General features: G+C 37.0%; 1 protein-coding gene across 3 annotated transcripts in view; it reads left to right on the top strand.

Annotated features, from left to right (window-relative positions):
- Positions 1–18,495, top strand: part of AGTPBP1 (ATP/GTP binding carboxypeptidase 1) — a 162,087-nt gene that overhangs the window by 60,220 nt on the left and 83,372 nt on the right. For all 3 annotated transcript variants that reach the window (XM_053907839.1, XM_053907838.1, XM_053907840.1), the window contains exons 10-12: positions 3,075–3,283; positions 5,335–5,512; positions 16,750–16,847. In XM_053907839.1, coding sequence (XP_053763814.1) covers positions 3,075–3,283; positions 5,335–5,512; positions 16,750–16,847 — 485 coding nt within the window. The remainder of the gene's footprint in view (positions 1–3,074; positions 3,284–5,334; positions 5,513–16,749; positions 16,848–18,495) is intronic.

Here is an 18,495-nt window from a genome sequence, read left to right as displayed (position 1 = left end):
AGCTGTTTTCTGATCTTCAGAATTTAAGCATTTGGAGTAAATGTGTCTCATGATACAGTTCCTTTGGAAAGTAATTTATCTACATTATATATTTTCTCTAAGATACTCAGTATCTACTTTTTAATTAGTAATTTTTGTTAGCACTTCCAGTCTCATTGCTTGACTAAGTTAACATTTTGACCACAGTAACATTTAGTCCTAAGGGTAGGTGTTGTGGCTTTCTATCTTATTTTCCCCCAAAACTGTCTAATCAAGGGTACGACCAGGTTGCCTTTAGATTTGAATGACCAGAGTTGTTCATTTGAACAGTAGCAAATGATTAATTGTTTGAAAATCTGGTGTTTGGTAATGATTTATTTAAAAAGTCACTTAGGTGTTAGTATTACATACCAGAGAATATAAAATTCAGTTAACCGTTTTATCTTTGAAATGAAATGTGTAGTACTCCATTAGATTAGCCATGTAGCTTTATTTCCATATTTGATAGGATAAACTTTAGACCAAGATCAGAATACTTGGGTTAATTTTCAAAGATAGTTGTAGCCTTGCTTTGTTGTGCCCTGACTTTGTGGTTCAAATTGTTATTTAAAGATTAATTTTTAAATTAATATAGGCATATGTTTTTGATTTAGAATAGATTAAAATAGCTATTAAAACTGAAGCTTACTAATTTTCAGAATCACTGATGACAAAATCACTAAGTCAGTAAAAACTAAAGCCCTCATAAGTTCCAATTATTTGTAGGAATTGGTTAAGATGACTGAAATCTGGTATCTTCCATTTTAAAAAGTATTCTTCCTTTTACTCCCTCTTCCTTCAAAGGACTATGGTGGGCAAACATATCCTTTTACCCCATCAGGTAAAAATGTGACTGATCAGTAGGATGAGTCTAGTTCCTATCTAACGTGTTTTCATGTGGCACATGGCCCTAGAAGGATAGTGCACACTGCATATTTTTAAATGCATATTTAGTAGCACACTGCATGTTTTTAAATGCACTGTGGCATTTTGGAACATTCTTACCCATTGATTTTTTTTTTAACTGCTTTTTTTTGGAGGGCGCAGTCATTTACTTTAAAAGGGTAAATGAGATTCCTGTAATAAGCCTGAGTGAGTGTAAAGCAAAGAACATGGATTAATGCCCAGTGCGGAGTGACAGGCACTTGGGTGCCATCGCTAGAGTATAGATGAGATGCTGCAGTCTGAAGGGGAACCTGAATTTCTTTTAACCAGAGAGGGAAGAAGAGACATAGGCCGATTTTGAGTTAGGTATCCTGAACACGTGAATAAAAAGCCCTTTACTAAACTTTTTAGTTGTGCTCGGTTGCAGATTGCAGATAGCTCTGTTCACTTCTCTTCACTCAGCACCTGTGTTTGAATTATGGGCAGGTTTCTTATTTGATCTTTAATAAAGAATTTAAATTATTTCATATAAATACCATTTGGCTATTGGGAATTCTAGTGGAAACCACGTTTTGTAATAGGTGTTACAGTGATCATAATGTCTTGTAAGAAAAATCGTATTCACAGACAGTAAACGAAAGGAAAGGCTTATATATTCCAGGTGGTGTAAACAAAATATGTATTCCCTTAAAGTACACGAAACTCCTGTTAGTCAAAACTATTGAACTGATTTTGTAAATAGCCACAGCTTTGGCCAACAAACTCTTCAAGACACAATAGAGGTTTTTAAAGCTTTTACACAAGAAGGCTTCACTCCCCACATGAATTTCTTCCAGCTCTGTAATGCCTTCTGATAGGGCATTAATAAGTTTGTTGATCTCAGTATCTTTATGTTTTAGGTACGTATTAGCACATTTGGAAGCTGTAGTAATTCTTTCAGGTAACTAAAAGCAGCAGAACATTACTGTTATCTTAGTGCCTATGCCATGAGGCAGGCGGTAAACTTAGGAAGAGATGGGAATTTCTTTGTAATTAAAGAAGCTAAGTAATTAAATAATTAAATACCAACCAATCAATGGGTTGGTATTCCACATTATTTTGTGCTCTTATCAATGGCCTACCTATGTGGTGATGGGTGGCTCAGGATGTTGCTATGATAGGATTCCCCTACTGCTATTCTAGTGAAATGTACCCTTTGGTTAATAATCTAAAATAGTAACACTTTAAAAATAATAAAGTAGATCAACTTTGTAGATTTCTGTTAATTCTACCCCAGTAAAAGTGACCATTTACAAAAAAGCTCTTTAATGTAGTTTTTATTACATTAAACAATTAATGATCAGAAAGCAGTAATGTGCTCCTTACATTTCATTTACTAAAAGTTGTGTAAGTATTTTTTTTTTTTTTTCTTTTGAGAGAGAGATAGAGAGCAAACAGGGGAGGGGCAGAGAGAGAGGGAGACAGAATCCCAAGCAGGCTCTGTGCTGTCAGCGCAGACCCAAGGTGGGGTTCAAACTCAGGAACTGTGAGATCATGACCTGAGCTGTAGTTGAGTCTGATGTTTAATTGGCTGAGCCACCCAGGCGCTCCCAAGTTGTATTTTTAACTTACCATTGTTATTGCATGGATATTTATATAGTTGTGGGGGTAATTGAAGCAGTTGATATCATTGGAAACACATATAGATTGTAATACTGTGTAATAGTATTAATTGAAGCTACAATCCAATGGAGTTAATTTCACGGGAAACACAGGGTTTATGATAGGACTTACAATAATGATAATGTCTTTTAACAAAATCATACTCACAGCTAGTAAGGTAAAGGCTTATATATTCACTGTAATCAAAGTTGGTTTAAGTTTTAAACTACATGAAACTTTAGTATTCACGTTTAAAAAGATGTAGCCCTAATTGTATTAAAGATATTTTGATATTTATTAACCATAAAACAATATATTGGGCAGGTTTCTGGAAAATGTAGTCATCTGAACCTTTTATTTTGTTAGATAAAAAGAATATTTAAATGTGTGGCTCCTACATATTTTTTCTTTTTGGAAAAAAAGTTGTAAGAACTCATTACAAGATTGTAGCGGTATTTTTAATTTGATTTATTCAAACAGTTTCTCTTGTCATTTAAAAAATATTCTTTCTCAATTTTCTTTTGTTAAAGAAACAAACGCCAGGAGAGCTGTAGACAGAGGATATGTCCAAGTCCTTTTAACAATTTATGTAGATTGGCACCGCCATGATAACCGGCATAGAAACATGCTCATTCGGAAAGGAATTTTACAGAGTTTAAAAAGTGTTACAAACATCAAGTTGGGAAGAAAAGCATTTATAGATGCCAATGGGATGAAAATTCTCTATAACACTTCACAAGTGAGTTTTTTGTTTTCTTCCTGGTTATGTGTTAATATTTCGTTCTTAAGAAAGTTAGTATTTCTATAAATACTCACGAAAGTATGATAAATATGTTTAAGAAAAAAATCTGAAAACCGAAAGGTGCAGTCATTTCTCACGTGACCTCACAGTGAGTTGGAGAAAGTGCCCGGTGCATATCTCCACAATATAAGATTTTTTCCTCATAGGTAAAAAGGATGATGTATGTCTAAATCCATCCACTGGGCAGGAAGGGACTCCATATAGCCATGTTTTCTAAGATGTGCAGTTGACTGTACTCAGTTTTGCATGTTCCCCTCATAAGGTATTTATGGATCCTTTACAGCTGGTAAGATAGTTCTGTTGCCTCTGAGTGCTGTCAATGTCTTCCTTCTGGATAGAGCATTTTTACATAGAGAAGGTACAAAAGTGAACCCTGGAGTTAGGAATCCTAGTCCTGCCAGCCAGCTTAACCATAAACCTTCTTGACAAAAGGCTTAGCAAGAGGACTGTCAGCTCTGGGCAATGGGGATGTTACAGTGCAACCCTTTTGTTTTTAGAAGGTTATAATTATTAGAAAGAAATCTGTCTTTTTGAAAATTGCAGCCATTATCTTGGTTGTGCCCTCTCGGTCTTACACACAAGTCTCTTTCTACGTGGCAGTAGTTAAGATATCTGAACACACGATTTACGTTTACCCTAAGCTTTTTCTTTTCCACATCAATCATATGCACTTGTATTTACTATTCCTAATATAGACAGTAATGGATAATTGGTATATTAGGAAGAGTTGAGTGGCTTTGTTTATGTCACTTAACATGTCTGAGCCTTAATCTCTCATCTGTTCCGACAGGTTAGATGTGAAAATTTGTATTGAAAATTTTATGGGATATCAAAGTGCTATCTAAATGCCAGCTGTCAGTAATAATAATAATAATAGTGTTATATGTTATAGATTCAAATTCCCTGTTCATTAGCCCTTTTCAAGATCAGATACCAGGACAGCAAATTAAAACTATTGAAACTTAAAATCGTGGTATTCAGGCTACTTGTTTTTTTATAAGTTGAAGAGCCAGCTTATTGGAGGTGCTATTGTATGATAACTGATACAGTTCTGAGACAGGCTTAGCTAATGCACATTCCTTTTTATTTCTTACACCTTTCTCTCTTACTGTGTTTTTTACTTAATGCTTTTTTTTTCCCTTCTTCCCTTATATTAAAAAGAATTTTTATTTTATGCCCTAGGCTTGCTAAGTAAATATAAATATTTATATTTATAAATTTTACTCATAAATATTACTTGGCACGGTAGCCCCCCCTTATCTGTGGGGGATACATTCCAAGACCCCCTGGCTTAGATGCCTGGAACCTGAGACAGTACTCAACCTTATATATATGATGTGTTTTTTCCTATACTATACATACCTATCATAAAGTTTACTACTTAGGCCCAGTAAGAGATTAACAACTAATAATAAAATAGAACAACTACAACAATATACTGTAATAAAAAGTGAATGTGGTCCCTCTCTCTCAGAATATCTTACTGTACTGCACTCATCTGTCTTAGGATGACATGAGATGATAAAATGCCTGTGTGATGAGATGAAGGGAGGTGAGTGATGTAGTTATGTCGTGTTGTAGCATTAGGGCTAATATTGACCTTCTGACAGTTGACCTTAGGTCAGAAGGAAGATCATTGGCTCTGGCCCAGACTTGCCCATGGGTAACTGAAACCAGGGGTAAAAAGGGGTTGATACACTTCAGTGACTTTGGTGCCAAAGATGGTACTGATTTTTGCTTAGTTAAAATATTTTGAGAAAAGTATTAACTAGATTTGCCATATGAAGTTCTTATTTATGAAGAGACCCTTCTGAATAGCCAAAGCTATTTTATAATTAAAAAAAAAAATACTTTTTTTTGTGATATTTGTCTCTTGAAATTTATTGATATATTACTTTATGAAGTAATGTAAAATCGGTTCAGTTATTCGCCAAAGGCATGTTACCTTTTTTCTTTTCTCTTTCTTTTTTTGTTTTCTTAAAAAACAGGAATGTTTGGCAGTTAGGACCCTTGATCCTCTTGTCAACACCTCCAGTCTAATAATGAGGAAGTGTTTTCCTAAAAATCGCCTGCCACTCCCAACGATTAAAAGTTCTTTCCATTTCCAGTTGCCAGTTATTCCTGTGACTGGGCCTGTGGCCCAGCTCTACAGTTTACCCCCTGAAGGTAAGATGACATATTTACTGCTGGCTTTCAGTGGTTCTTGGAATTGTGTGACTGTTGACTTTTTTATTTCTTGTTTCTAGTTCCTCAACAAAAGAAGGCCTACATACACACAGTAAACTTTCATATTATGTTTTAGTTAAATATTTCTTTAAATATAAGAAATTGAAGTCTGATAATTAAGGGAAATAGTGTGGAATGTAACATTTACGTACATTCAAATTTGAAAAAATTTATGCATTACATATAGGAGCACTATTTCATAGTTTAAATAAATTTTCAAAGGATAAGAACGTAACATTAAATGTTTAGGTAATTATATTTGGGCCTACGTTTATAACTTTTTGATGAGCTTTCATTCTTTTAAAGTCAAGAATACCTAATCACCAAAAATGTTATGGTTTATGCTAAGTAAAACTTGCACATGACTTACCCGAGTGAAAATAATGAAATGGTCAGAAGTTGGCTGTTTGTCATTTTCAGTACAATGCTGAGAGCACAGTAAAAGAAGTAAGAGTTTAATTTCTTAATGTGGGGAAAAAGATTTTTTTGGGGGGGTTAAGACCTAGCAAAATGGAAAAGAGAATGTAGTCTAGGCTATTGATAGAATTTCTAAAGTATTTTCTTGTCAGTTACTTTTTTGCAAAAACAAATGGAAGATGTTTTATATTTAAAAGCAATTACTTGAAATAAATGATTTAAGAGAATTTCCAGGTAATTATAATTAATTTTATTATTCTTGATATATATTTATTAGTGGTATATGCCACAGAGTATACTGTTAAGATATTATTTTAAAAAACACTTTATTATTAAAGTACAAGTTTAGTCCACACAAAATATCAAAATGGATTACTCAGAAACTTCCTTTAAAAGGTTTAAAAATCTACAACTAAGTCAGGGACTTGAGTAAGACAGTGAAGTGAAAACGGTTAATTTCTCTCTCCCATTGCATTTTAAATTACCACAGACTTTAAAAATAGGGTAAGAGCTGTACCAAAAGTGAAAACAAGGTAAAAGAAGCATTCTCATGAAACAAACAGAACATACATGGGCGCCTGGATGGCTCAGTCCCTTAAGTGACTGCCTCTTGATCTCAGCTCAGGTCTTGATCTTAGGGTCATGAGTTCAGGCCCCACGTTGGGCTCTGCACTGGGCGTGAAGCCTACTTGAAAAAACAAAACAAAACAAAACAAAACAACTCAAAATCAAATATGGAACATGCAACAAACATGGTGGCGATATGAATATATTAAAGAAGAGCATCAACTCCCTACTCAGCCTTCTGTAAATGCAACTTCTCAGACTGCAAGTTGAGGTGCCAGTAGCACCTATTTGGAGGGACAGTCAAGGAGCAGTTAGAATCCTTTTCTGTCCTGTATCTCAGTGTAGAATTACAGGGGTTTAAGTGGTGGTTGCAACTGGTAGAAAGCTGGGGAGACTTCTGTCGATATAGCAGGTAGTAACGCTGGGAGGAGGATAGGATATAGGGTACACCCCATAGTGTTCTTTATTCAGTGTCCAGAATAATCACATAGGTCGAAAAAACTGGCTTCTGGTGCAGTGAATTCAGCAAACATGGGGAAAAAAAATGACACAGAGATATTTTCCTGAGGGCTCCTTTTCTTTTTCATCTCAGACTAATGGATCACTAAAGTAGAAATGGACATTTACATTGACTAACAAGCCTTCGTGATTAAGATGTGAGAGGAGGGTTTTAACAGCAACTGTTCAGACACAAGGAAAATACCTTCTTTCTGTTTACCATTTTTTTTCATGTATCAGGCTTAATTATGTTTATCACAGTTTTCATTACTTTTTTTTAAATGTTTATTCTTGAGAGAGAGAAAGAGCACGAGTGGGGCAAGTGCAGAGAGAGGGAGACACAGAATCCGAAGCAGGCTGCAGGCTCCCAGCTCAGGGCTGTCAACGCAGAACCCAACAAGGGGCTCGAATTCACGAACCACGAGATCATGACCTGAGCCGAAGTCGGGCACTTAACTAACTAAGCCACCCAGGCACCCACAGTTTTCATTATTTTTTACCTTCCTCAGGTAGAATATAAGTTCCATGAGGATAGGACTGTTCTTTTTTCCCTTCATTTTATCCTCAGCATCTATTAGACACAGATTGTGTGCATGTAACATTTGTTGATGAAGGAACTGAGCTGACCTTGAGACTTAGTCTCTAGAACATTAAATACCAAGAGATAGTGAAGCAGCATCTACAGAGATTTGAAGGAAAGAGTCCTGATTCAAGATTTCTGAAAACTTATTAGTTTCCTTCTGTATGTGAAGGTGACATATTCTTCGGTATATAATGGTATGGAAGTAGATTATCCAGGTATCCTTTCTGAAGTAATCATATGAACTATAACTCCAGCTCAGCCAGTGATGAATTAAGAATACATGGTAGCAGAATAATTATATTAAACATTACAAATTATTAATTATGTAACACTAGATAATTGTAATATTCTTTTGAAATACATCTACAAACTCTTGGCCAAAGATACATAATCCTCAGTTATAGCAAACTGGGTCTTTTACACAAATAAACTAAAGTTTATAATATTTATATTATATATAATTTATATTATTTATATTGTTGGAGTTCCTATTCTTAGGAATATTACACTGTTCTTGCATTTCTAAAATAATTATAGAAATAGTGGTTCAGATATGGGTTTTAAAATGTAAAATTAACATCTGAAACAGGGATCTTTAGTGTGGGATCTATTGAACCATAGGAATCCATGGATGGAGTTCAGAGACTGTGAACACTTCGACATTCTATATAAAATTACGTACTTTTTTCCCTTGAGAAAAAATGTTGAAGAGATCTATTTATTGTTCTAGAAAAGCAAGGAGACTTCAAAGTTGCACAGAAATCCTGAGAGTGCTGAATACAAAGCAAAAACCAGCAAATCAGTTTTAGTAATAAGATATCTAAGTGGATAAAATACTCTGACTAAAAGGAGAAGAATCTCAGGTTGGGTTCTAGAGTGTAAGTAGCTGATACATTCTGGAGACTCTTAACACAGCAGGATGGAAAGCTTGAAAGTAAATAGATTGGCAGATGTATAGCTGTTAGTCCCATCTCAGAAGACTCAGTATTATACCAAACAAATGTTTAAAACAAGACAGCAGGGATTATTTCATACAGGTTAGATAATAAGTATGTCATAAATACTACAGCAAAGATAGATAACACTGTAAACATTGACTAAAAAGGAGAAGTTCATGGAAACACAGTGTTATTTTTCTTGCAAAACAAATTGAGGAAGTTCATCCAATCCAAATGGATGCAAAAGATAAGTCCTGTTAATACATTTCAAAATATGATTTAAATGGACAATATTTTAGACAAATGTGAGTAACTAAAATTGACCTAAAGAGTAGGAAATCTGCAGGTGAGGTTGCCTTCAGTGAAGACCCCAGACACTGATGACTTGATCTTAATTTTCAAGAAACTTTCCTGTGCTTTGTTTTCCAGAGCATAGGATAAAAGGGAAAGTTTAGAAGCAGCTTCGTTCTGAAATCAAAGCCTGGTAGGAATAACCTGAAACCGGAGATAATTGTCACTCACGAAAATATAAAAGTCCTAAAATATTAGAAAATTGAATTGAGCTGTATTTTTCATGACAATTAAGGATTATTTTTTAAAAAGTAAGTTCATTGTAATATTAAGATTTTAATTAATAGAATTTAACAATAGGTCAAAGGAAGAAAACCAGTGAGTCCCTTGCTAAATGCCACGAAGAAATTTAATAAAAATCATTCTTAGTTTCAGATAAAATTTCTTAAGGAATCCAGGAATATTTCCCAGACAAGCTGGATATTATCCAACTCAGATCAATAGCCAACATCACACACAGTAATGAAGTGTTAGAGAATGCCTTGCTCAACCATTGTTCAGTAACATCATTTTGAAAGCTCTAGGCAGATCCATAAGCCTGGGAAAGGAAGGGTCTTAACTTTAGCCTACTGTTTCAGTGACTGTCAGTATCTGTGGAGGATATTACTGTCTATGTAGAAAATCCCAGCAAGTCAGTTAAGAAGATGCGTCTTAGACAAGATAGAAGTTCTTGAAGTACTGTTTATAAGATACATGTATAAAATTCAGTAGCTTTCCTGGGTTATGTATGCAGATACAGGAACAAAACCATTTAGAAAACAGGGAAAGTGGATTACATTTAAGGAGCAATAGCAAAAGCTAAATAAACTCCTTGGAATATACGTTCCAAAACCTTACAAAAAGTACTAACTCATTCCTTGTAATTGTTACATCATATAGATATAATGTAATTTATCTAAGTAGTGTCCTGTTGAAAGGCATTTAAGTTTTTCCCTGTATTTTATTAGTTTTTAGTATAAATGAGCCAAGGACATTTTGAAGACCGAGTAACAAGGATTGATTTATATTCCCTGATTTTAATTGTATAATTATAATGATTGACATTGTTCATTAGAATAGAAAAGAAGGCCTCAGACACTCTAAGCTAAATGACATTTCACATCTGGAACAGAAAACCAAAGGAAAATGACGTGTAAAGGAAAATATTTGAAAGATTTGGTTAAAAATTAAAAACATTTTCTCTCTGATACTGAACTGCACTTTCCTTCCTCCCTATCCAGGCAGTCATCTTTCTTGTTTGCAATAGACTTTTTTGAATTCAGTCCCTTTCTTTCTCTCTTATAGTTCATTCTCTGAATGTCAGTTCTTCCCTTGTTTATCCATGGCTAACTGCTATTAGTACATTGGCATACGTTGACCCAGGTTACTACATATATGTAATATGAATAGTTAATCTTTTGCTATTTCCAAAGGAACTTACGGCAATTTGGTGACTGTGTTAATTAGGATGAATTGAGCTGCTGTTACAGAGTGACCTAGGACAGTACCATAGTCACTCAGGCAACAATAGTAACAGACACTTTCATAGCACATACTTCTTGCCTGGCACATTACGTATTAGCCTGTATAATGCTCCCAGCAACACTCATTTTATGGATGAGGAAGTGGAGACACAACTTATGGAACTTGCTCAAGGTCAAATGGCTAGTAAATAGAGGACCCGGATTTGAATTAGGTACTCTGTCTCCAGAGCCGCTTTGTTATACTGCAACAAGATAGAAGATTGTTTTTTCTTACATATTCATCCAGAAGACGGGCAGATAAGCCTGGGCAGTAGGCCTCTGTTTCACAGATCATCAAAGGGAACAGTTCTCTTTGTTTTCATCATCTCCTATGGTGGTTTCCTCAAGTACATGTGGAAAATGGTCATGAAAGAAACTGGAACGGGCAATTTTCTTTCTAAAGAATGTGGCCTGGAATTTTGTGTTTACCACTTTGCCTCCCATACTTTTGGCTAAAAACTTATCATATGTCTATAACCACTGTGAGGGAGGCTGGAATCAATAACCTCTAGCAAAACCTCAGAGGCTCTGTTACTAAGGGGAAGGAGAGAACAGACACTTGGGAGGTAGGGAGGAGTTTGTAATCTTCACCGTAAGAAGGCACATTGGAAACGGAAGTCCAAAGGAATTTGAAGAAGGTGATGTCAGCTAGAGGGAGGGTCAGGAGGTCCTAATGCTCATCACCCCCACAAACACAGCAAAAACAATAAATAACCAACCACAAAGTGATGGAAATATATGAGAAAGAGTGTTTTTAAAACCCTGAAGAGCTCAAAATCCAAGGATGGCCACAGAGCGAAGTATGGGAAGTGTTTTCTCTGCACTACCCCATCTCTTAGTCCAGACCAGCGCAGCGCCAGGTGGGGTTTCCTTCAGAGAAACCTCACCCTGGGGGGAAGAAGCGGGAGAACCCCAGGACGCCTTCGCACTGTGGATGTCGGTCGCCTTTGCTGCTGAGGCCTTCCAGGTCTGCACCAAAGCTGATGGAGCTGCATGGAGTCCTGCCTGCTGCGTTTACTCTCTGGGGATGGAGCTGTTGCTCTGAGCCCATGCTGCTGCTGCTGCTGCGTCTCCCCACTGGCTGGAGTCACTGTGGGGAGCCCCAGACACCCACACTTGTTTTCCACAAGGGATCTGCACGCTCTGACAGCCGACACCACCACTGCAGCAAGGGCACCTGTGCCCTAGGACCAGGCATGGCGGTGGTTCCACACGTGCCTGACCCCGGATTCCCAGCTGTGCTGCTGCTCTGAGTGCTAGCATGCTAGACCAGGGACTGAGAGGCAGCCCCTTGCCCAGAGCTCTCCCATGTTGTCTGTCTCAAGGAGAACAAGGAGGCCCTAGAAGCTTTTGCCTCTTAGGAACCCTCCAGCCCTAGCTTCCGCTGCCACCTGAAGCCCCTCAGAGTCAATGTTGACATTGATCTCTGCTGACGGAGCTGCACGGGGACTGTGCTGCTGTGCCTTGCCAGGGAGCAAAGATACTACATCTTCCCCAGCCTCTGTCGTCACAGCTGTTTTCAGGTGAGAGTCTTTCCCACCCAAGCCAATCCGAAAAGGCTGGAAGAAGCAAGCGCATCCTCAAATGGGACAGTGAAGTATCCTCCAGACTGAGACGACACTTTGAGACCAAGAAAACTACGTAAGCCACTCCATACCGTTTACAGAGTTTTATTCAAGGTAACTTATTGAGGAGAGCAGGTGGGCGGTCTAGGTGCTGCTACACAGCTATTCTTTGCCCAGTCCAGACCTTAATCCACAGCTTTTATGGAGCGAGGGGCATTCGTGGTGAGGTCAAAGGGTAGTTATCTAATGTGGCACCACGTGTGCGCCGGAGGATCTCTACCCGTTATCCAAAATGGTGCCATCTGTGCACCACTTTAGGGAAGCTCAGAGCAAGCCTGTCTGCATTCTTTTTTTTTTTTTTTTTTTAATTTTTGGGACAGAGAGAGACAGAGCATGAACGGGGGAGGGGCAGAGAGAGAGGGAGACACAGAATCGGAAACAGGCTCCAGGCTCTGAGCCATCAGCCCAGAGCCTGACGCGGGGCTTGAACTCACGGACCGCGAGATCGTGACCTGGCTGAAGTCGGACGCTTAACCGACTGCGCCACCCAGGCGCCCCAAGCCTGTCTGCATTCTGGTCAGGGCATACATTAACCTCCACTGGGCCCTGAGGGAGGCATTGCTTGGATGTGACCAAGATGGAGGGCCGCAGGTGGAGTCGGTTTGTTGGCACGCCTACACACGTCAGTATCTGTGTGAACAGAGATGCAGAATCCTCAGCAGAATAATAGCAAACCGATTTTAACAACAAATTAAGACGATCATATATCATGATCAGGTGGGATTCATCTCTGGGATGCAGGGACATTTCAGCATCCAGAAATCAAAATGTGATATACCACAGTAACAAAATGAAGGATAAAAATAATATGATCATTGCAACAGATGCAGAAAAAGCATTTGGCAAAATTCAAATCCTTTATGATAAAAACTCTTTTAACAAATTAGGTATAGAGAGAATGTTCTTCATCATAATAAATAAAGGTCATATATGACAAGTCCACAGCTAATATTGTGTTCTGTAGTAAAAAGTTAACAGCTTTTCCTGTGAGATTATGGAGAAGACGGAGATGTCCTCTCTGGCCATTTCTATTCAACACAATACCAGATGTCCTAGCTATAATGATTAGGCTAGAAAAATAATTAAAAGGCCTCCAAATCAGAAAGGGAGAAGTAGAATTATCTGCTTGCAGATAATCTTATATATACAAATGATCTTATATATATAAGATCATATATATATATATATATATATATATATGTATAAATAAAGTCTTTGTATATGTATAAAGTCTCCACCAGAAAATTGTTAGAACTGATAAGTGAATTCAGGAAAGTTGCAGGATACAAAATCAAATATACAAAAATCAGTTGCATTTTTATACACCTAATAAACTATCTGAAAGAGATGATAGCAGCTTTATTTACAATAGCATTGAAAACAAAATAGGGATAAATTTACCAAGGAGTTGAATAATCTGTACACTGGACACTATAAGACGTTGATGAAAGAGATTAAAGAAGACACAAATAAATGGAAAGATATCCTGTGTTCTTGGATTGGAAGAATTAATATTGTGAAAATGCCCATATTACCCAAAGTGATCTACAGATTTAATGCAATCTCTATGAAAATTGCAATAGCATTTTTCACAGAAATACAAAAAATTACTCTAAAATTTTATGGAACTTACAAAAGACCCCCCGGTAGCCAAAGCAATCCTGAGAAAGAAAGCTAGAGAGGCATCACAGTTCTGGATTTCAAACTATTACAAAGCTATAGTAATCAAAACAGGATGGTACTCAAAGCAGGCACATAGATTAGTGGAACAGAATCGATAGCCTAGACATAAACCCACACATATGGGGTCAGTTAAGAATACACAGTTGGGGGAAGGACATTGTTTTCAATAAATTGTATTGGGAAAGCTGCATATCCACATGCAAAGGAACGAAACTGGACTCCTGTCTTATACCACTCACAAAAGACTATCTTGACATGGATTAAAGACTTAATTATAAGAGCTGAAACTATAAAACTTCTAGAAGAAAACTTACGGAAAAAGATCTTTGACGTTGGTCTTGGCAGTGATTTCTTGGGTAGGACACCAAAAGCACAGGCAATGGAAGCTAAAATAAACAAGTGGTATTTTGACAAACTAAAAAGATTCTGTTTTAATTTCAATTTACTGCCCTACAGAATGGGAGAAGATACTTGCAAAACATATATCTGAGAATGAGCTACTGTCTAAAATATATAAAGAACTCTCACAGCTGAAGAGTACAAAAGCAAGTAATCCAATTAAAAATTAGGCAAAGGACCTGAATAAACATTTTCCCAAAGAAGACAAACAAATGGCTGATAGTATATGAAAAAGTACTCAACATCAGTAATCATCAGGGAAATGGAAATAAAAACCACTTACTGTATCACCTCACACCTGTTAGAATGGCTATTATCAAAAAGACAAGACATGGGAAATAGTTGCAAGGTTGTGAAGGAAATGGAACTCTTTAACGTTGCTGGTGGGAATGTGAAAATGGTACAGCTACAGTATGGAGGTTCCTCAAAAATTAAAAATACACCTACCATATGATCTAACAATCCTACTCCTGAGTATATATATATATCCAAAGGAATTGAAATAATTATCTTAAAGCGAGATCTGTACACCCATATTCCCTATAGCATTATTCACAATAGACAAGATTTAGAAATGAACTTAATGTCCTTTGATAGATAAATGGATAAAAGACCATAAAACTTCCTTCCTTCCTCTCATTCTGTCATGTATATATATCTGAATATTATTCAGCCAAAATAAAGGAAGGAGATCCTGCCATTTGCTGCAACATGAATGTATCTGAAGGGCACTATGCCCAGTAAAATACACCAGACGGAAAGACAAATACTGTATGGTATTACTTATATGTGGAATCTTAAAATAAAAACCAAAAAAAAAAAAAAAAAAACCAGCAGCACAAAAAATGATTTTGTATGAACAGAGAATAGAATGTTGGGTGCCACAGGTGAGGGGAGTGATAAATTAGTTAATGGGGTCAAAGCATACAGATTTGCAGTTTAAGAGGATTACATTCTGAGAATCTGTGTGCAGCTTGGTAACTATAGTTACTAATATGGTATTGCATACTTAGACATTTATGAGAGGAGCTTTTAAGCATTTGTACAACAAACACACACACAGACACTATTGACAATGTTAATTGTGTGAGGTGATGGATGTATTAGTTATCTTTGTTTTGGTGATCATTTTGCCTTGTGTATTTGTGTCAAATCATCACATTGTATACTTTAATATATACAATTTTATTGGCCATTTCTTCCTCAATGGAGTTAAATAGTTTAGAAAAATATCCTTTTTTAAAAAATGTTTATTTTTTAAGAGAGTAGAGAGAGTATACATGCATGCACAAGTAGGGGAGGGGCAGAGAGAGAGAGGGAGACACAGAATCCAAAGCAGGCTCCAGGCTCTGAGCTGTCAGCACAGAGCCCAATGCGGGGCTCTAACCCTCAAACCATGAGATCGTGATCTGAGCCCAAGTTGGACACTTAACCAACTGAGCCACCTAGGCACCCCTCAAAATATTCTTTTAAAATATTCTCTATCTTGTTTTAAAGCACTCAGTTACTCACCTGAGTACTCTACTCTTCTTTCCTTGTCTCTCCTACAGCCATGGTCCTCATGTCTCTTTACATTCTGTTCCCTGAGTTTTTCTCTAATGTATATTCATTATCCCCATTCCTGCTATATTGGTCAGACAGTTACTGTCTCCAGTTAAATGGTCCCCCTCCACATATGTTCTCCCTCTCACCTGCCAGAGTGATCTTTTGAACAGTTTCAAGTTGAATTAAGCCATTTTCCTCTTGAAAATTCTCAGTGCTTACCTTCCAGAGGTTAAAAATCTAAACTACTTGGCCTACTGTGTGCCCTGCATGTTCTCATTCTTATTTGCCTTTCTTAGTACTTTTCCAAGCATACAAGTTTAGTTACACTTGCTGTTTCCCAAAGATACCATCTCAGCTTTTTGTTTTCATCTTTCTTAAAAGCCACACTCACCCACCCTTATGTTCACCTAGAAAGCTGCCATATTTTCTGGATATTCAGGATATTGCTTAATCACTACCTGTTTTGTGAGGCGATCATTCATAGCCCCGTGACCCCAAGCAGTTTGCAGTTATTCCATCCTCATATTCCCATAACTGTTTTACGTATATGCCTTCATGAACATAAATCTTTTGTATTGTAGTTATCTGTTTACTCTTTGCTGCTCTTTAACCTCATGAGCTCCCTGCAGACAGGGAGTAAATATATTTACACATATTTAAAAGAATACCCAGCACATTGCACTATATAAGGCACATGGTAGCCATTGAAACAAATAGATGGGAAGTCAGTTGATAAAGGCATGAAAGCAGTTCTTGAAATTTGTCATGTACAGGAAATAAGATGTTTCATTCAGGCTGTTGCAACAGAAGACATTATTCATTTTTAAAAACCGAGAACATCAGTAAAAACACCCATGCATTTTTACAGTGCTTTTCAAATTTTAAAGCACTTTCACTTTATCTGCTAGGTTTTTCAACAGCGTTAGAGACATTTTGAATGAGGCATTTCATTAACTTTTCCCTTGGTGATTGAAACGCCGATGTGGTATGTCTGTGCCACCCTGTCTTCGGATGTGCATGTTGCAGAATGCTTACCTCTGACCTACTCATAGCGCGTTTTGTGTCACAGTGGACGACGTAGTGGATGAAAGTGATGACAACGATGAGCTTGACTTAGAAGCCGAAAATGAAACTGAAAATGAAGATGACGTAGATCAGAATTTTAAGGTTAGTGTGACTCCATCGTTAGTCGACTTTATAAATTGTATCCACAGTTGTAAAACAAAGGTTGGGGAGGTAGGTATAGCTTAATGGTAGATTAATTCATGTAGTCCCCATCTGTTTATTATGATGAAGGTGGACACTGAATTAATGAAAGGGAAAATAATATTGTTCTGAATGCGTTGGTCTGAAAAGGGTGTGAGAATAACTTACCTTCACTCTTTTTGGCCAGGATGACCTCAGGTAACCCATCTGGCTTAGGTTTCAAAGTCTAAGGAAATCTGAGTTTGAAGGAAAGTGGTTTGAGACTCTAAGTGGCAACCTGTTCCTCTTTCAGCAATCTTTTGGAGATATCAAAATAGTAGGAAAATAATCTGTAACTGCTGGCTCTTTGGTAAGAATTAGTGTCTACATGATGATTCTTAGGTTTCAGGTAATTGGAGAAGAAAATGGACAAAAGTATTTATTGAATTGAGACTAGATGAAAAGTATTGTCATGTGATATTAAGTGAAAAGGCACGGGAGTTTTCAGAATTTGGTGGCACCCCTAGAAGTATAGTGACTATATTTGCTTTATTTAGTGTTAGAGGGGGTTGTTTTAGTATCTTTGGAAAAGTATCTGTTTAACTCTTTCAGTTTTCAGCTGTTCAACTTAGTGCTTTTTTGGCATATGGGGAGGGATTCATTTGACCTTTGCCTGCTTGCACCTTTTTGTCTTGAAATGTTACATCAAAATTGGGTACACTGCGTATTTGACCCCCTCTGGAGATAGAATCTAAGGAGGGAGATTTCCACCTTTTTTTTTTTTTTTAAATTTTTTTTTTAATGTTTGTTTATTTTTGAGAAAGACAGAGCGTGAGTGGGAGAGGGGTAGAGAGAGAGACACAGACTCCGAAGCAGGCTCCAGGCTCCGAGCTGTCAGCACAGAGCCTGATGGGCTCCAACTCATGAACCCCGAGATCATGACCTAAGCCAAAGTTGGATGCTTAACCAGCTGAGCCACCCAGGCACCCTGAGATTTCCATCTTAATAGGAGATGGAGAACCAGTTTTATTATCACCAACTGTGATCACCAAGGCAGGCTTTGGCAGAAATGTCAAGTTAGCCAATCTGGACAGCATGATGGTCTACATTCTTACCTCAAGAAGCTGCAAAGAAGAAAACCCATGCAGGCTCTGATGGTCAAGGCAAAAAATCTGGGCTAACTGTGTGATTGTGGTTAGGGACTTGATGGAAGTGAAAGAACTATGGGATGAGAATTTAGATTCTGTTATGTAAAGTGTTCCTTAGATAATAGGAAAAATCACCTGTTTGGATTCTTTGGGAAGTGAGTGTTTAAGGATAGTAAAATTTTTCAGATTGACACTAAATTTATGATTTGAAGTATTATATTTTGATAGAAACTTTTATGTGCTGTATGTTTCCATGTTATTAAAAACATAGTATGTGGAGTATAATTCATTCTTTATGATTCAGGGTCCTCATTAAAATATCTGTTATTGGGATCACTACAGATGTAAAGACAGAGAGATTGGTGGGAAAATAGAACTCAATAGGAATTATAACAATGATTCTATTTTGCTCCTTGGAAATTGTCAGTGTAGATGCATGAATACATTACTTAAAATTTTTTTAAAAAATCATATGAGAGTAA

The sequence above is a fragment of the Panthera pardus genome, unplaced genomic scaffold (assembly GCF_024362965.1).
Source record: "Panthera pardus isolate Hobbes unplaced genomic scaffold, ASM2436296v1 HiC_scaffold_20, whole genome shotgun sequence".
In the NCBI taxonomy this organism is placed as follows: domain Eukaryota; kingdom Metazoa; phylum Chordata; class Mammalia; order Carnivora; family Felidae; genus Panthera; species Panthera pardus.
Note: the sequence above shows the minus strand (reverse complement) of the source record. Positions and strands in the feature narration are given on the sequence as shown.